Source organism: Rhodnius prolixus, unplaced genomic scaffold, assembly GCF_049639745.1.
Source record: "Rhodnius prolixus isolate KJV_2025 unplaced genomic scaffold, Rpr scaffold_13, whole genome shotgun sequence".
NCBI lineage: Eukaryota > Metazoa > Arthropoda > Insecta > Hemiptera > Reduviidae > Rhodnius > Rhodnius prolixus.
In genome coordinates this window covers 12924217-12945163 of record NW_027411583.1, presented here as the reverse complement: position 1 = coordinate 12945163, position 20947 = coordinate 12924217, and the positions used below count along the sequence as shown (strand labels likewise).

Here is a 20947-nt window from a genome sequence, read left to right as displayed (position 1 = left end):
CAGTTCGAATCCCGCGTATGACTACTTTTTATTTGTCACAAAAAATTGTTTATAGTAAAGTATGAGCTTCCGGCCCTCGTCCACGACACCTAATTGGTAGTTGGACATTAAGCCCCGCCCTGAAAAAATAGGCGATTACTTTACTTTATTGTGTATAACGATGCATAGAGTGTAATATGTTTTGGGGAGTACTACTTCTGAGATAAGATTTTAATTACTATACATTATTTTTGGTGACAGAATCATAGTTTCAATAGGATGAAAAATTAATGCCAGTTTCAGTCAATATAAACTTTATTATGCCGAGCTTTTAGAAATTATATATACATGTCTAAGACAGAAAACAGTCTAAATTTCAAAACTGACACCAACAATTTAAACAACATATACACAAACTTACTAAAAAATACTTGACAATTGGCAACACTGACTTCCACACAACCTAACACGCACCACACACACAGACCGATCACATTCAGTCCATGAACAGACAAGACAGAAGACACACCAACCCTCTAATGATGTAAAACAGTATATTGTAAATTAGGTAAATATTTTTTGTAAATTTTTCGTTACATTGTACATATTCATTGTAATATAATTAATTGGTAATATAATTGTTAACACACTGTACAGAAGGATTACGTGATTTTAATTTCGGTTAAGCTATAAGGATGGCAGGAATATAGAGTACTGATCCATCCATTAGTTGTAAGTTTGTATGTAAATAGTTGTATATAGTAGAGGTATATAGTAGAGGGATGAATGTGTGAAGCGAATGTATTTATAAGTAAGAATGGAGAGTGAGTGATATTCTAGTGATAAGCCCCTAGACGATGCTGGCTGTATGGCGGAAGCCAATGACAAAAAAAAGGCAAAAAAACACACTGTAAATATGTTCCACAGCCCTGAAGATGACCTAAGTCCCTAGGTCGAAAGCTCGCGGCATAATAAAGTTTATAAAGACTGAAACTAGCTGTTATTTTTTCATCCTATAAGATTTTAAGATTGCTTCACTGTAGACTTGATTGCTAGATTTGAATAGAAACATGAATCCATCTGTTTATTGCATGCTAGACATAATTCTATAATCTATAAATTGGACGTAAGTTTAGATTAGATAATATTCCTTGGGGAGTGGCTAGGCAATCTATTACACCGCGACCTGCCGGAGCGTTCACCTCCCGTCCTGTCTGTTTAGACTACCAGTTGGGAGAGCAATTCCTTGGTAAAGCTTGAAGGCACAAGCCGACTTTATCAATTCCAACGAAATACCTAGAAAACTATTTGACAGATCAAAGTTCACAGAACTCAACAGATTTGAACTTGAAAGTTCAACAGTAAAATAAAAATAAAACATTTTGTTTATAGTAACATCATATTACTTCGCGTGTCCAAGAACTTTTTCTTGAATTAGTAAAGAAATACATTTCTTTTTTATTATTAATATTTAAAATGAAAATTATAATATTTAGACAGTCATGCAAAAAATAAATAACAATATCTCCTTGAAGAGAATTGCACGGACTGAATCTCATTAACCGGAAAAGGGGGCCGGCGATCTATATTGCGGATTATTCAGATCTGTACGCAGTCTGCTCTGCAGGATTAAGGGTAAGCGCTGACGAAGTTAATTCTACTAGGATTTGGGTAAACCTGGTTTTAAATGTACTTAGGGATTTTGATGTTCCTTTTTTCTTAAAATGACATCACCATTTCTTTTTTCATCCGGTTTATGAACTTCTATATTCTCTGCCTTTAGTATTATTATAACTTCTTCCTCTTACTTTCTCAAGGGAGAGTATTTGTGATCGTTCCAGATTATCTTGTGACTTTCGAGAATATTTTTAAATTTTCGTCAGTCTGGGTGTCCCCGGAAGTGCTTCCGTAAATCAAAAATTGGAAATCCAGCGTAAAATATTTTTTTTTCGAGTATACATTCACAATTACACAGAAAGCAAAGAATCTGTTTGTGAAATATGAATGACTTGCAGTCATATGAAGAGACTAACTTTCAAGTCTTAAGTTATACATCTATGCGTGTTATACATCTATCTAATAATGTATACAGTAAAGAATGTACACAGTAAAGAATGTATACATTAAAGAATGTATACAGTAAAGAATTTATACAGTAAAGAATATAAACAGTAAAGCCCCAGGAGCCACATTCAAGAAAGTGGTACTTCCGGTATACATATTGAGTCATTGCAGAGTGGCACTTCCGATTGTGGAATTGTCTTTAAACTCGATTTTATAACCCTTCTTGACTGTTCTCAAGAGTTAAAAGTAAAATAAATAGCACTTTAGATGAAATCTGCCTAGCCTCGTGGCCAAAATTATTTCGAATCGAATTTGAATAGAGGTTGGAACCTCCAGGCTAGGGGCAGATGAAAGAGTTGACCGCGTCCGCGGTGCTAGGGATGGTGTTCTTCCCACCTAAAATCTAAGTTCCAGAACCATCAATGCTGTTTGTCTTCTGGTCGATATCAAGTCATCAACTTAAACCAATCGTAATGGCGCTTTGCCATAAATCCTGCTGCCACCCCCAATCCCGGCGTTCTAAACTTACTACTACACCGGCATGAACAAGAGATACTCGCCCCTCCAGAAAGTGATTGGGGGGCGGGAGGTCTATAAAATCAGTTAAGGCAGAGTTAGAATGAGACCTGGGGGGGTTTTTGAAGATGGCCCAGTAGGGACTTTAAACATACCGTCTTGGGGTTATTAGTTAAGTATATAAACATTTTGCGAGAGGACTTGGTAAAGTGATTGCTGTGCTTCACGCCGAGTAAGCAGCATTGAAGCATCCCCCAGAGAGCCCCTTCGGGGGCTTTATTCTCTTGGCCAAATTAAATGGACTTTGGTTCTTTCTCCAAAGTAATTGCTTTACAATTGCCCCCCAGTTCTAGTCCACACTCAGCATCCCTTCTACTTTATTTAGTATTTGTGCTTACTTTTATCCCTGATCTGTTTGAACCAATGTTTCCAAAATAAAAACTGATAAGCCTCGCTACCAAGATCCACTAGAATTAAACACATTTAAACTTTCTTAAGGTTACCTTTTTCATTAGATTAGTTCACATTGCTGGGTCTTATCTGCCCAGGTACTACAACTAAAACGGGGTGGTCTTTGTGAGGCCAAACCATTATTTGGTCCTGATCTTGCGCATCATCTTTTGAACTCTCAACGAACCAAAGATCTCTTGTAACAACAATCTAACGACCTCTACCACCGGCCTTCTTTTAACTGTAATATTTTATTATAACATTATGGAAATAATATAAAATTAATTACTTGAAGGCCACCAATGGTTGGCGTTTGGCGATGACTCCAGGAGTAAGATGTCCGAGTTTGAAGAAAATTCACGATTTTGGAACCTGAAGAATTGGCACTAAGAGTAGGTCTATTCAGATTGATGCCTCTTTTTAGTAGGCGCCACGATAGCCGAGCGGTTAAGATACTAGACCCGCAACGCTAAAATGTATTGTTGGTTTAGTGGGTTCGATTCCCGGTCTAAAGGCCTTGGATTTTATTTAATGATTAATATGAGAAATTTATAGTAAAGTATGTTTGCTAGTTGCCTCCGTCCTCGATACCTAATTGGTAGTTGGACGTAAAACCCGCCAGAAAAAAATAGGCATTACTTTACTTTACTTTGGTTCCTCTTTTAAACATCCTAAATCTTTTAAGTCTTTAATTAGTTGCCATGAGAACTCCATGTTGAACGTAAAATACGAGCGCATACTTCCTCTTAGAAACGGAAAAGAAAAAGTAAAAACTCTCAACAATTTTCCGGGAAAACGAAGAAAAACTTCACTGGAAAAGAAAACATAAATTAAAAAGTAAATTTTTTATTTGAAGACACTGACGATCAAAGTTCAGTTCAGTCAATTTGTTGCTTCTCTCTCGCTCGTTTTTATTTCCTGTCTGTCCAAGAAATTTATTGTTTATAGATACTGGATATTTTATGTAGTTGGTAGAACTGTTGTGGTAACCCTGGCTTGTAAGGTCGGGGAATTTTTTTTTTTTGTCCTTTAGTTTCTATATTAAGGCTAAAGTGTTATATGATCTTGATACAAGTATATAGGGGGTTTAAATATTTTATATCGCACCGTGTGAGAGCGGTGCGTAAGCGCGAGATAAGCGAGGTTAGAAGGTCGATATAGGTCGACGTCACCACTATGACGACACACGCACACTGGCACACCCTGGCGCTGGTTGTCCGTTCAAAGTGCCTCCCTATACTTGGCTCCGAACGATCAGGGCACCCCATTCACTCCTCCTCCTCCAAGCTGAACCATCTTCGCAGCGACCTCTACTTCATCGCTCTTAATGATTATTACTCTTCCCTCACACATACGCACGCTCTCAAAATCATATTACTTCCAGTACTTGATATATTATCTCTAGTGTTACCAACCTTGTCAATACAATATACAATCCTTAATTTTCGCCTTTCTTTCCATCAATAAACAGATTAACCAGTGTTGCCAAAACTTTTGCTTTGATTTCAAACATTTCACCGAAATTACGTTGCAGAAAAAGTGGATGTTACAAAAATCTAGACTGTCTTTGTTAGAACTCAGACTTGATAGAGAATTTGATTTAATCAGAATTTTAATTGATTGAATTAAATTCCAAATTTAATCCACCAGCTGACGTAGTACGATACTTAGGACTGTACATTGACAAGAGACTCACCTGGAACCCACATACTCGACTGAAACGACAAGACGTGAACAGACGCTACAAGCTACTTAGTAGACTACTTGACCGCAGATCCAAACTCGACGTGAATCACAAACTGACTATTTACAAGACCCTGTTAAGACCCATATGGACATACGGAGCAGAAGTGTGGGGCTCAGCCAAACCCTCTAACTCCAAACGCCTTCAGACACTACAGTCTAAAATCCTACGGAAAATCCTCCATACTACATTTCTAACCTTACCATACACACTGACCTTCACATCCCTTTCCTCACTGACCTAATAAAGTCTCGCTACTGCAACATTCACAGCCTCCTTGCTCTCCATCCTAATCCTCTCGTCCAACAACTCTCCTCTCCTCACCTTCCAGACAATCCTCCTCGTCGCCTGAAGCGGAGGTAGCCTAGGGACCTACTGTTGTGAGTGCAATTCACTAGAAAGAGTTGCATCAATGGGTGGCGACTCTTACATGTCTTTCATGTGAAAATTTAACCAGTTTCATCAAATTTACTTGATGCAACTTTTGTTGTAGGTGTAAATATATCAAATAAAGTGAAAAAAAAAATCACTTTTGACGATTAAATTTTTTAATTTAATCAAAATTTAGGAGATTAAATTTTTATAACCACAAGATTGCCAATGGTCGAACCAAGATCGGGCCAGTGCACCCTCATTCTATCTACTGGTGCCTCATCACCATCAATCCTTTTCTTAAACTCGGCACCTTCACTCTACCAATACGATTACCATCAATTGTAAAATCAGCTTGAAGAATTAGGAAAAACTTTTCAAAATAACTTCTCTCACTAAACTATTGTTCCCTTTCTATTCCCGAAGACCCTCTCCCAAAAAATTGTGAGGCTAAAATATATTGTTGAGGATTATTGCCATTCCGGTCTTTGGAATTACTTCTGATGAAGTCTTTATTGACTGGCATATCGCTGGAGCAATCAATTTGATGGAGGCACCATGATCATGATAGGATTTTTAGTAATTGAAATCTGTAAAACAAATAGCCATAATAGATAGTTTACTATAGGAGTAACAAGTGATACTTTTAACTTGCAAAGTATTACCAGCTCACGGAGAAACACCGATAAATGAGGAATAAAATACATCCTCTCTATCCGCCTTGAGTAACCTAGTAGGTTCAAAAAGATAAAAAAATTGGTTACATTAAAGTAGTATTCACCTTTTTTATAAGTGGCCAACATGATTAAATGTGAGTGTAAGATAGTCCTGTATACGTCTAGAGAGTCACTAACATGATTAAATGTGAGTGTAAGATGGTCCTGTATACGTCTAGAGAGTCACTAACATGATTAAATGTGAGAGTAAGATAGTCCTGTATACGTCTAGAGAGTCACTAACATGATTAAATGTGAGAGTAAGATAGTCCTGTATACGTCTAGAGAGTCACTAACATGATTAAATGTGAGTGTAAGATAGTCCTGTATGAGTCTGGTGAATCGTCAACTTGGTTAAATGTGAGTGTAAGATAGTTTTATAAAGGTCTAGTGAGTAGTCAACGTGGTTAAATTTGAGTGTAAGACAGTCCTATAAAGGTCTAGTGAGTCTTCAACATGGTTAAATGTAAGATAGTACTACATAGGAATAGTGAGTCGTCAACATGGTTAAGAGTGAATGTAGAAACTGCATTCATGTTTACAGAAATCGCCACTAGAGTTCTCCACCGGATGGAGTCTAAAGTAGGTTTACCGCCTATTTAATGGCGGCAGACAAGTCTACAGTATGTCCATTTCTCTTTTATCTAATTCACGATTAAACAACACAAATTCTCAACTTTTTTTGATTCTGTTAACGATAATTGGGTAAAACATGAAGTATTATTCCAAAAGAAATCTTATTTATCGTATTTTTAAAGAAAAATTGTTTTTCTTGCTTAAATCGAAAGTTTATCAAATACCTATGGGAGAAATGTTGAAGAAAAATTTTTAAATTAATTATTTCATTGAAATTATTGCGTTTAAAGTAGTGGCCAATCACAGCATAGTACGGTTGCAGGCGGTGGGCGGGCCATGCCCACCTCTAGTGTAGTCACGCCCCTTCCAATGAAAACCAGTTTTGGGCTGGGCCAAAGCGTATTAACAATGGTGCTTCAATATCTTTCACTTATTTCTCTAAATCTTTTAATTTTCTCGTATTTTATTAACTTTTTTTTTGTTATTTTAGTAATAATATTAATCTTTGGTAGATATTGAGAAAAAATGCTAACAAATTATTCGAAAAAAAAAATCATTCTAAATTTTCAAGGATTTTTTTATTAAGTTGAGATTGTTTTCGAATAGTTTTCACCAATATTCGACAATTGCACTTCACTTTCTCATGAAAAGAATCTCGTATGAACACTCGCACGACTTTTTCTTACCGTAACTTACGAATATAATTGAATACTATTGTAACTTAGATTTGCAAAAAGAATTTGAATAAAAAGAAAAAAGAGATCAATTTAATAATAATGTTGATAGATTGCGACACTTTCCCTCTGAACCAAACTATTAATTGAGAAATAATCACAAGCCAAACTGACATTTAAGCTTAAGTACGCCATTAGATGAGCTTCCGTTTGGCCTATTCATAGTAAATTACAGAAAGGCATTCTTTAAAGTTGCACTTCCGGTGTATTGTTTTCTTTCTTCTTGGAAGTTTGGTTAGAAATCTAATAATCAAAATACTTGCGAGGTAGTAAAACCTTAAAATATCTAAAATGGAAGTTTAGAAAGCCTTATTTAACCTCTCTTAAAAATGAGAGTACAAGATGGTCCTTTGTAGGTATAGTGAGTCACCAAACATGGTTAAATGTGAGTGTAAGGGTGAACCTATTTTGGTTTAGTGAATCGTAATGCTTGTGAAGTCCAAGTCTGAAAAAATTAATCGCAAAAGTTTTTGGTAGGGAGATACGCCAGAAAGGTGGCCTCGCCAAAACGTGGTTCGAACCATAAGGTTGAAAAGTCATATAATGGAGTGATTAAATCGATTTGATTATCGATTAAATTTGAAATTTAGTTCACTAATTGATTGTTATATGATTAAAAGTACGATTAATTTCGCCGATTAAATTCGGATAAAAATTTTAAGAACAATTTGAAATCTTATCGTATGCGATCAATTTACACGTATTAAAAATTTAATTTGGACAAATTGGCAGCATAACAGCGAGCTGGAATGAATTATGTCTGAGAGAGTTCGCAGAGTGTAAATGCTGGTTTCCGGTAAAAAAAAAAAAACCAAATATTTTCTACAATTGCATTACTTCTCTTACTAGCTTTTAAAAAGAGAAATAGGAACAATAGTTGGGGGGGGGGGTCTTATACTCAAGGTTAGCCTAACAAATTTAATAAAACTAAAAGATTTAGCTAAAGTTAGTTTACAGAGATCAAAGCAAAGGCGCTGTAACAAGAGTGACCTACCAGTGTCGCTACCATGGCAACACTGGACAGCGTGCCGCCGTGTGGGCGGGGCCAACTTCCCCCCACCACCAAGCACTCTATATTCATTTTATCCTAATCTAATTTCTTTCTTCTTTTATTTTATTTTTATTTTTTCATTTCTTAACAGCTGATTGTGTGTGACACTGTCAGTAGATGTGTGTTTCGATGTAGCGTGGGCTTTCATACTTCCTGGTGTTTTGTTTAGGCTTTAATTTTGCTTTTTGATAACCACAAAGCCAAGATGAATTATGGTACTTGGTTCGACTTTTGGCTTTTGATTTTATTTAATGGTTTTTTTGAGAAATTAATAGTTAAGTATGTTCGCCAGTCGCCCTCCGTCTCTCGACACCCAATTGGTAGTTTTGGGAATCTGTTTACGGCTGGCGAGCCAACTAGTGCAGCGGAGAACTGGTTCATTTCTGTAACTTCCATTTGAACTTCGAAATTTTGTTCTTTTGGTTTCCTGAAGTAATCTCACAACCAGAAGTAAAGCTTTTGAGAGGGATTTCCTCTCTATGTCACTTTTTTGAGAGTTTCTCTTGAACACCAAAAGGTTTTCTTGAAAGTTTATACTAGATTGCCTTCATGGAGATTCGAATATTTCCAGCGAAGTTCGTTTAAGGGAACTTCAGAAAGAGAAGAAGAGGTATCTGAGCTTCCTTTTTTAACGGCCGTTGAAGGCCATTCGCTATCTTCACGATGGTATTTTATGGAACCACCTTCGTGTGGCTCGAGTGGCCCACAGACAATGACATTGAATCCAGATGGATCATCTTACCAATCTTGAGAAGGTCTCCAAACTTGCTTTAAGTAAAACATAATTCTGAAGAAGATAATTCTTGTGGAAATTCTAGATAATTAGGGAAGGAATTAGCCCAGTGGTTAGCGCATACTGGATTCCCAGGAAGAAATACAGCGGTTCGAATCCAGCTGGTGGTCTTTAGATTTTGTCTTCCTAGTAGCTTCTTACTGGCAACTCTGTTCGGAAGTCGGCAGTGCTCTGACAAAAAAAGCTCAAGGCGATGATGTTCTCAGATAATAACGCATCTTAAATTAGAAAAATTAAAAAAGTCTCGATAATTTTCCTTTTTAAAAAACCTTCACTACATCAATCACCAGGGCCGGATTTAGATGAAAAGAGGCCCCTAGGCTATTCCACTTATGAGGAGGCCCTTTCACCTCCCATTTTTAAGTTTGTAAATTAATGAGAGATAATAAAATACATCACTACTGTGAAAGTACATTACTAACACAGTGTTTTAGTGTTCACTGTTTTTAGAAAAGTGTAAGTTTATTTTTGCTAACAATTTGAATGTAGGCCCCCCCTCTTAATCTTGAGGTGCTAGGCTAAAGCCTAGTTAGCCTATAGGAAAATCCGGCCCTGGCAATCACTGCAGAACTGATTGGACTAGAACTTCTTGAGATCTTCGAGAAAATAGATTCTACGATTTACACTAAACTTGGACTCAAACTAGTTGCGCACATAGTTCTACAACTTCCGTTTTTAAATAATCTTACCGACTTTGATGGAACTCTCAAGATCAAAAAAAAGCTCTACTGTGGCTGTGTCATGGACCCGGCCGTGTGTTGTACGTGAATACGTTTACGTAACGGGTTATATTTTTTATATAAAATATTTTTATTTATGTATTTAAGATGAAATCAAGGAAACAAATAATTACTGTGTTACAATATAGCTTTATTAATTGTAGGTCTGTGATACGAAAAGTACGACACAAATGGCATACAAGATACATCGAGATTTCTGGTAAACGTTAAATCAATATAGGTATTACCTAACGTTGTTGAAGTTTCAATATCAGACAAATTGAACTCGCTGAGCATGAAGTCCGGGCAATGAGCGGTTTTGTGAGACATCAACATTAAGGTCTCCAACTATCATAATTGGTGTAGTAAGATCAGGCTTGTAATCGGGTATAATTTTAGAGATGATTTTGGAATATTTTAACAACAATCATAACATAAAGAGTTTAATTTCTGCTAACGCTGTGCCGGATGGATATATACACACACCCGAGTACGAATTTGAAGATGCCATTGGCCTTTTTCGTTTACTAGACAGACATCACCAGCTTTTGCGTCTTTCATTTCCAAATAAATTTCCGAAATGTCAATGTTAACTCTATTACAATCAGTGAAAGCTATTGATGTTGCGATATATGGCGACTCCACCGGCTTTGCGACTTTTACCATTCGATTGTTCTTGTTCCAACCGTTTCGATCTCTGTATTTGGTTTTTTGGCTTTTCGACGCGTAAAGGCCGACATTATATATTTTTGATAATATTTTTTTATTCTAATACCTTTATTTTATTCACTGTCACTATTTTACACTAATGTTTTATATACAATCGATAGATTGTGTCGACAGCTGACGATTAAAACTTAAACGAACATCGTAGCTTCTCGGAGACAAAAGTTATACTAATTGCAAATCTCGATACGCAGCAAAATTATCTCAAAATGGCGGCGCTTCCCCCTCCACCGCGCGCGATGTGCCACAGTCCTCGCTTATCGTAATGAATTCTTTGATCCTTTAGCTATCCAGTGGTCTAATTTAATTTTGGATGTAGACGATAGATTCGAAACTATAATGCCAAACTGTATCCCCAGATTTTGTTATCATTAGATTTTTTGTATTGCCACCATATGATTCAAATTTAAAGATGTATTCACGTCAAAACCCGGAGTATTCAGTATGGATTGTTTTCTTCGATTAACTTCTGACCGTGGAAATTCAATTTAATAAAAAATTATTTATCCTGTGACCAGCCGAAAGCAGACAAGTCTAACTATGAGAGAAGCACAACGGAAGAAAAATTTCTCTACATTATACTGATGATGGATAGAAACTCGAATCCAATCAGAAACAAGAAAAAAAAAAAAAAAAAAACACCATGTATATTACGACGAATGAAATCAACGATATTGTCCAGCACTCCCCACCCACTGGGCACCCATTAATCTTTGGCAAAAAGGAAGGAAAATTGATGAATAACTTGAAAATGGAACCAAGTGAATTAGTTATTGGAACTAAATAGGATTGGTGGAAGCAATACCTGCTTTGTTAAAATATCTATTAGGTAGGCTCGTCTGGTCCGCGTAATGGAGGAACGGGCGGCCGGCGCGCTCTGGTGGAGGTCAACTAGACGTGCCATATTATCACACACACACACACACACACACACACACACACACACACACACACACACACACACAGCCCAGGTGACGTCACTGCGGACTGTGACGTCAATTGACGTCATAGCTGCAGTACCGCTTTCACCCTATACAATATTGAACTAAACTTGCCAGTATTTATTTATCATTACGATTGTACACACTGGTTTCCATTTTTAATAATGTTTATTCGTTTATTCATTTTTATTTTTTCTCTGTTATTTCTTTTAATAGAACTTCAGGACGGGAATATTTTATTAACTGCTACAAAAAATATTATGTTTAGAGGGAAAACAAACGGTATTAATGGAAAAACCTCGCGCACCGCGCTGTACCAACCCGTTTCCAGTAATTCCTGGCTAAAAGTCGTCCCAGAATGACTTCTCCAAGCTATCATGGCAACCATTGGATTGTTATTGTTTTCAGTTTTAGTTACCCAACAAGAACCTGGGGTTTGAACCAATACGACTTCTTCTTAGTATATTTTTTTTTTTCTCCAACTCCGAACATTTGAGCCAGATTTAATTCTTATCAGCATTGTACAAAAAAAAAAAAAAATATATGGTGTTGACCCATATGGTGCTGAAGTCCAAGCTTACTGGGAAGCGTAAAGTCTAGGTTTGATTAGGCCTTAAACTAATCCCTTTTCTTTTTTTCATTTCCTTTCTGTTTTTGGTTTTTATTTTTGAGTTATTTGACATTGACCAGAGGTCGGCCACCTATTTTAAGTAGAGAGCCATTTCTCCTTAAATAATTTTAATAAATTTTACCAAGAGCCATAAGGATGATAGTGTAAACAAACTCTCTAGATCATTTGTTTTCTCAAATTGTTATTTTATAATATTCAATAACATTAAATGTTTTATATACTTATTTTCACATAGTTATTGCAAAGTAAATAAATAATAACTAAGCCTGTGTTTGAATGAAAATGGCGGCAGTCTATTGTATTACTGTACTATATTTTAATATAATTCTATTCAATTTCAAATCTATCACATTTAAAATTCTTTTTGGAAAAATATCATTATTTTAATAAATTGAATTTTCATTCGTTTCCATGTAATTAAACCATACAATATATTTTGGGCACGCTAAAGAGCCACACAATTTGGATAAAAGAGCCGCATGCGGGCTGCCGACCCCTGACATAGATCAATGGAAAACTACTTTTCCCGTACTAGAGGATTTTAAATCGGCGTCTTAAGCACAAAATTTGGGGAAAAATCTAGTTGGAAAACCCAATGAATTTTCTCTTTTTACAATTATTGTGAGCTTTTTGTAAAAACTTGGACGTTTTACTAGATGTTGGCTGACTGCAATACACACGTTGACTGGAGTAAGGGACTGGAGAGAAGCCATTCTTTCAGAACCCCCTTTCCAAAACTGATTTCTATGGAAAAGATTTCCAAAGAAAAGCGACAGCTTTTCTTTTGAGCAGGCTTAAGAAGAAAATACTGGAAATAGCTAAGGAAATTGGCTAGTTCGGATTCGCTATTCTCGAGTGTTGGTGAAAACAAAAATGTTCCCCCTGAACCAAGTCCAGGCAAAAACCCAGAACATGTTGTTGTATAACGCTCAATGTTAAGTAGATTTTCTTCCTGAAAGAACAAGAATGATCTGTAAAGAGGGCAAAAATCCAGGATGGGAAAGAGTGGACATACTATAGAATTGGCGGAAGTAGGGAATTTGTGGCGTACGATGAACTCGTTGACCGACTAAAGGGAAAAATACCACAGCTGAATAGTCCTAACTATAATTAGATCCCAATCAACAAAGAGATAAAGTCCCACAAAATAGCTAGGATACATTCTGAATTGTTTTTGTATACACAGTGTGGTTTTCGGGAATCCCCTACAGCTGTAGCAATTAAGATCTTTATCTACATGGTACAAAACTCTTGGAAGATTGCCAAAACGATTAAGACCCAGCCAATCAGGATATTTTTCTTCATGGTTGGCATTTTTAGGTTAAATAAAAAAATAAATAAATAAATATATTTAATCTGATTTCATCACTTTTGTGAGTAAAAAGTCTCTTGCTGGTCGGAGCGAAGTGTATTGCCATGTATCACCACCAGAGCAAGACGCAAGTTCTCGGCCGTGCACATAGATGGCGTTGCAAGGAAATTTTCGCATCAATCAATGTTACTGTCAAATATTTTTTCTTTTAAAAGTTTATTTAAAAAAAGTATTGTTTTCCCCCTCCCAAAAACAAAAATCTGGAAAACTATTTCATGTTTGTTGATGTTGAAACCAAAATTTAAAAAATTATTTAATATTGTAGCGTTGCTAAATTAAATTTTTTGTTTCTTGCTTGTCGTAGATTCAGTAAATATGTTTCAATCAATTTATAAGGACAAAATGATAAAGTGTAAATTGCTATGAACAGGTCAGATTGAAATTATGGGATATTTCTGGTTAAAAGCAATTATCATCTAAAACTGGACACTTTTCACTGCTTTCCATTTTATTTGGAAAAAAAGGAAGTAATAAAACGACTGTTTCCTCCTATGTTGCAGGACATTGACTACGATGGATTCAAACTGTTCTTGGACACCTATCTGGAAGTGTGCACGCCAGACGACCTCTCGAGACATCTGTTTCTTTCATTCTTCAAGAGACCGGCGGTGCCTAGCAGCCAATGCCCGCCGAACAGCTCATCATCCCACCACAATACACTACCCAATAAGGTGCTTTTATTGATTGATCCTAAATAAATGAAGCTTCATCTCATCGATTGTGGTTTTCTTAGTTGATTTTTTGTTGAGCGTTTAGATTTTATTGTTACAATGCACTGTCAGAGGAGATCACTCCATCCTACAACATCTCCAGAGCAGGAAACAGTTCACCGAGGTTCTCTTGGTGATGTTGTTGGAGGAACTGCTGAAAGTTAGAATTCCTCACCAAAAGTTAAAATGAATATTTTTTTTAACAGATTTATAAACAATTGCCCCTTCCTTTAGAATGGTGATTAAGGCTGGAAACATAGTGGAGCGGCGAGCAAAGCGGCGATGATAGCTGCTTCAGATCAAAGAGAGCGACGAGCAACGAGCAAAGAGTCGCATGCACATAGTGACGAGTTTAGACGTGTTTCTCCTTTCGACGAAACAAGATGGAGGAACTATTTCTATATGAAAATTCTTCCTTGAAAATTTGGTATTTACAGCAGTTTAGAAGCAGGAGGGTTGCTTATTTTATTTTATTTGTATGGAAAGTTATATAATGTTTAATTTGTTTATCTATTTTCTTTAAAGGCTTTGCTCGCCACTCCACTGTTTCCAGCCTAAGAAACAAATTAAGCTGAATTTCGATAAAATCGCGGAAAACTGAAAAAGAAAACTTGCAAGAAATTTTCCACTACGGTCATTCCATTTTTCTAGGAATCTAGGAATTTTTCCAAGTCATGAATTCCCTTGTTAATTGGCCAACGTCAGATCTCTCTTTTCTGATGGTGCCACCTGGATAAATAGGGGCAAGCCGACAGAAATAGGTTGAGAATTTGACCCATAGCCAGGATTTTAAGATAATAAACATCCGCCTGTTTCTCTTGTTGATGAAAGCTGGGCATCAGGATACCTGGGAAGATGTTTGAGAGTGCATAAGACACCAGGGAGTGAGTTATCTCTGTCGCCAGCTCTCCTCCCGAAAATCCTTTCTAAAGGATCGATTGCCCAGGAGAGTGCGCTCGCTGGGAGGAAGTAGCCTAACCTGACTAACTCGGGCTTGGAAGGACGTTTAACTCCTCCAAAAAGCCTGCGTATTTTGCGGATGTAGTAGAGCTAGGTATGGATCTACCTCGTTTAGGCACTAAGAAGCAGTTATCCTTCATCCTGCTGGCTCTCAAACCCCTGGAGAGCCAGGTGGTGACCATGATTTGAGGTCCTTAGATAACTCCTACCTTTTTAATTGGGATGTCATCCGTAAAGTATTTGGGGAGCACAATGCGGGAAGGAATACTAGGGCTACCAGAAAGTGATTATCCCAGACTTACTTAACACCCCAAAAATTCACTTTTCCCGGCAAAAAAATTGTACCGGAAGAAAGATTTAAAGACAATCTTTAAAAAAATGAAGTCGCGTAAAAAAAAACATTTTTTCTCGTGATCAACGGAACTCAAAACACGTGAAAATTTAGAAAATTGGATACGATCACACTACTTCCTCTTGCTAGGAGAAAGCAGCTGGCAGATAGATGGCGTTCTATAAAAGACAATCACAGGAAATGACGGTCCAAGATGGACGGACAGGTAGAGGAGTGCGCCAAGGAAATATATAGCGGCGGAAGACAGTTAATCTAGCTTTACCAAATAGACTTTAAGGAGCCTTGGTACCTGCTTCTCTATCGTCGTAGCAAGTTGGCCGGAAGTAATGTTAACCTACACTGCTATATAAACGCCTTGATTGCGTCACAACTCTCCTCGTGACTGATAAAACTGTTAACAGCCACTAAGAATGGCCCATAAAAATGGGGCGTCCAGTTTTATGGGCCCTCCCCCACACATCATGTCCATTATCTTTTCTAGAAAACTTCATATTGTGCCATCTTTTCATCAACTATTATAGGTACGTCCTTATATGGTTTATGACATCATTATATGGGCCGAGAAATCCCCCTTATGTCTTCTACTATAATATTAATGACGTTGTTTTATTTATTTGCCTTTCATACTGATCATCCTCTATTGCTTTATCTTGGGCGGGAACTCACAAGGCCTAGACTCCCCATTCTCCTGTTAAGTGACCTATTTCCTTCAGGCAAGGAAACTTTACTTACCCGGTCCGCTATAACGGTAAGTAATTGGGTCAAATTTTTGGATAAACAACTAATGACTTAACTTACTTGTGGTAAAAGAAATTGGTCTTTATCTTACTACCACTACTCCGAAGGTTCTAAATCCTACAGGACCTGTGAAGTCTGCACAAAGCCAACGAGAGACTGATTAGAAATACGGACAAGAAATGTGGTAGCATAAATGAGGTCTTCTTCATGTGCTCGTGCATTCGTGACGTAGGGAGAATGAGGTGGCAGTGGTTGTCCATGGAAGAGTATCTCAGCACCGAATCCACGCTGACATTGCAAAACGCCTTGAGAGAATAGGCATCAAATAGTGGGTGTACAGTAAATAGCTGGCCAGAGGATATTCTAGAAGATTCACGTCACCCCAGACGGCAATTCTGGACTTGACACTTTGCAATGAAGTCTCCTAAAAGAAATAAAATATGGCAGAAGAAAACATACAGAAATTATTTATGAAGACATTCATCAGCAAAGTTCTGGGTAGTGTGGCCGGCTGCCTGCAGGAGCAACCTGTTGCGCTGCTCTTCTTCTTCCGCTAAATGACATAATTATGAATCCATTTCCGCTCTTTCTTCTACGCCCGCAAAAAAAAAAAAAAACTCGAAACTACAACAAAGAAGCATCGCCTATCATTCCATTCCGAACTCATAATCTTGTGGTATCCCACTGTTCCCCACCATTCCAAGAACTTTCTTGAAAGACGCGCGCCGGGAACATCTGGGAATGAGTTGTCCCAACTGGCACCCATATTTATGCACTGTAGTATATGGAGTTAGAAAGTTTATATTAAAACTGTCCGGTAAAAGGGTTGATCGACCAAAAGTGCATGAAAAAGCGAACCGTTCAAAGGCACCTAACTTTGACAATTTTTGCCTCTCTTACTATAAAAGATAAAATTCTCAAATTTTCTTTATAATATAGGGCAAATACCTCCTTTATAACTGTAATTTTTTTTGCAACAACTCGGATCTAATAGATTTTGAGAAATAAGTTGCTGAAAATGAGTTCTTGTTCTTGTTCTTCTTGTTATTGTTACCTTTTTTGTAAACAACGAAGCGCCTAAACGCGCGAACCGATTTTTATGAATCGAATGTTATACGATTTGGAATTTCATGTAGATGTAAGACTGTTAACATATTAATACCAATAACTGTGTAAAAGTTTGCCGATTTTGATTTTGATTAGTATCAAACTGTTTATCATTAAATCTTTAAAAATCATTAAATAACTGCTCAGTGCAAATAAACAAACAGAATGGCAGGGAACAATGGGTGTACCATCACCCACAACCTTCTTTTTACCTGCTACTCCAGAAAATAACCATTATTCCCTATTTTCTGGTTACCCTTACATTATTAATACAGAAAACAAGGCATTAAACAAGAAAAATCTTTTATTTTTCATGTTTTTCTTGAGAAAAATTTTTTATTGCATAATTTGATTCTTCATCAAATATCTACGGGGGAAAAATTAATAAAAAAAATTGAACTTGTATTTTTCATAGAAATAATTACAGTTAAAAAATTGGCCAACCACAGTGAAGAATGGAAGAGTGTGAAAAATAGGTTGGCTGAAGAGCCAATCAAAAGCGAGAATATTTTCGTTAAACCACGCCTACCCTCCCATTTATATCACACCACGCCCTTTATAAAATGGAAGATCTGTATTTTTCATTTTTCTACTTTCTATTACTTTTGACAAACAAAAATATGAGCCAATTTTATTTAAATTAAGAATTTTGTTGCTACAGAAGAATACGGGAGCACAAATTACACACAGTTAATGTAACAGATAAATAACTATTAAGTTCTATAAGTAAATGTCTGTAAAACGTGATAAAAATGAAATGAAATATTCAATATCTAATAATAAAAAATATTTAAACAATATTAATGAAAATTGAATGCAGTAAAATTACTTAAATAATATTATTGTTGTTATAAAATTTGAATAAAATACGAGCTTTCGAACATCTCCAAAAGGCTGAAATTATGAGCTGAACGAATTTAACCACCACTCGCATTCACTATTTTTGGACTCAAAAGGGATTTTTCCGATGAAAAACCAAAGTTTGGAAAATTTGGAATGATTGGAAAACTTTCTCTAAACATATTATTAAACGAGGAAGGAAAATTTGAAGTAAAAAAACTAATGTTCGCCCCCTGATTTGTTGTTTTTAATCCAAAAACAACGGCTTAAATAAATTTTTACATAAAAAATTGATCAGATAAGAAGTTAAGTTATTTATGTAGTCTAAGAACTGAGAATAGTGTTGCTTGTCAAAAGTAAATGAATACTTAACTGGGGAGGGGCAAATTAGGAGTAATGCAGTGCTGCCACACTGACCGTGTTTACCCCAGTATATAAATATATCAGATAATCTTTAGGACAGCACTGGCCATAACCTAATTCCACAATTACCTCTACTTCTCAGTTAATGGTTTGTATCTTAAATTAACATGTGTGTGTATGTGTGATTTTATTTATTAACAGAAGTTAAACCAGACCACGTCGGTGCCTAACGTGTACGGAGCTACAATAGCCGGTAGCGGAAGTGAAAGCATGGTGTTGAAGCCGACTGCTTACATTGCTGAGAAATTCCATGGGCTGACCGGTCGACTGCATCACACCCTAGGACATAACCACGAACATGACAGTCCCACCCGGACCAGAGCAGGTATGTGATTGGATTTCTCTGTTGCAAGCATCCCTCTATCCATCTTCTTTCCCCAGGATCTGAACGGCAGTTGAAATTAAGATTAAAACCATAAATTCATACAGAACCTTTTAGAAATTCAATGGTTCCACAAAAAATCTAGAGTAAAACACTTACACAGTTTTCTTTTATCGCAGATGATGTAATTAAATTTCTACGAAACTTACAATGTTTACTATAAAGTCTCTCCCAAATGTTTAACTCCTTAACTTTTCATCGTACTTTTTTAACGTTTTAAATTGCCAATAACTTCTTGAATGAACTTAATTTCTCTCCTTTACAGGCAGCATTGGAGCATCAGTGCATCCGATGTTAACCGTTACGCACACCTCACATTCCTGTCACGAAGTTTTAGAGAAGAAATCCACGGATTCCTCACCATGCCATAGTCAGATGTCCAGAAATTCTTCCAGAAAGTCTAACAATTCCCTACTTGTTACTAACGGTCGGGTAAATGATGGTAAGTAATTTGTTGGCTTTCTACAGCAAATTGATTATTTTCAATTTCTAAACATTTCGTTATCTAAGTTTGAATGCTAAAATAGCGTGATTAAAAAGTCAAGGTGAAAGTGACAGGTTCTTTACTTTGGGAATCTGTACTATATTGTCTGTACTTAGACTGTCTCTTGAAGGCGCACCGCATCCTCTTCACCAGAGAAGACCCTTCATCGAATTTTCTGTGGAAAATTATACAAAATAGAAGTTACACATCTACATACGCACAATTATTACACTAAGTTAGAGAAAATCGGCTTTGAGTTACGGTGGATACCCACACAGAGAGAAACAATGTTGGAAAAACCACTGTGAACCTCAAAAAAAACGGATCTTTTGGGAAAAACATAGTGTTTTCTCTCTACCAAAACTAACCAAACGCTTCTATTGTTCTCGTATCACTATTTTCGAATAAATTGTTCTTCCTGTATTGATTTTGCTATGCAACCTACGCGCTAGCTGATTGGCTCCTTATAAAAAAAAAGCTTAGCTCTAACTACTCTTCTATTGTTCGAATTGTCTCAAAACTGAGATAATCTCGTTTCCATGCATTTCCAGAAAGTAAACTACAACGAAAAATGAGCACCACGGACCTGTCAGCACTGAGAGTTCCACTGAAAGATATTGTCTGTTATCTGTCACTCATGGAAGCCGGACGTCCTGAAGATAAGTTGGAATGTAAGTAAAGATTTATTTATTTTTATTATTTTTTTTTAACGCAACTATCAAAATAATTCTAACCTGCCTAGATCTTAACTTTATCACCATAAGTGCTGCTACAAGCAAAGCGTGGGAGTCCAGAGTTTTGGCTTGCCTATCCGTTGATTGTGCCCAGTTTCAACGGATTCTTTAAAAAAAATAACGTAATTTTGACATTTAACTGAAATTTGTTTTTCATATTTTAAATTACCATAACTTTTGAAAAACCTAACCGATTTCAAAAAAAAATTTTTTGTTTTTTTTAGGAGCTCAAATACTACAAAAATATGCAACAAAAAAATATAACGTTCCATTTGAAAAACAAAAGTTGGATGCTGTATCTTGAGATACAAGGGTTTAAAAAAAATGGGTTAATCACTGAAAATAAACTAGACCAAAAATGATTAAATACGTGTTTTTTTATTTTTTCGAAATTTCCCGCCGTTTAAAAAAAAAGTGGGTGGAGCCTGTAACTCTGGTCACCCTGTATATCAAAATTTTCCTCCTAAAAAAAAGTTGAACCAGCAGTAGCAACAAATGGAAACCTTTGAGGAGCTGGATTTCGTTGGGCATTGCTTATATAGCCTTCCAATCATCGGCTATCTCTTCTTCTCAACTATCTTTAGAATCACTACTACAATTGTCACTTTCTTCTCAGCCGCTTTCCCACAAATTTGCGTATTCATATTCAGATTCTGATTCGCTCATTTTCCTATATATATTTTACTAAAATATAATGTAAAATAAAATATAGTAATATAACAACAACGCCGCTAGGAATTATCTCGAGTGTGCACAGTTTGGCCAGTTTAGAGCGCTCGATTTAACTCGAGCGTGCACGATAAGGGGTTAATATAATATAATTAATGAAAATG

The 20947-nt window shown here is 36.5% G+C and overlaps 1 protein-coding gene across 4 annotated transcripts in view; it reads left to right on the top strand.

Annotated features, from left to right (window-relative positions):
* Positions 1-20947, top strand: part of Dgk (diacyl glycerol kinase 1) — a 129584-nt gene that overhangs the window by 90644 nt on the left and 17993 nt on the right. For all 4 annotated transcript variants that reach the window (XM_074116381.1, XM_074116379.1, XM_074116380.1 and 1 more), the window contains exons 5-8: positions 13885-14055; positions 18656-18839; positions 19162-19338; positions 19932-20051. In XM_074116381.1, the coding sequence (XP_073972482.1) occupies positions 13885-14055; positions 18656-18839; positions 19162-19338; positions 19932-20051 (652 nt within the window). The remainder of the gene's footprint in view (positions 1-13884; positions 14056-18655; positions 18840-19161; positions 19339-19931; positions 20052-20947) is intronic.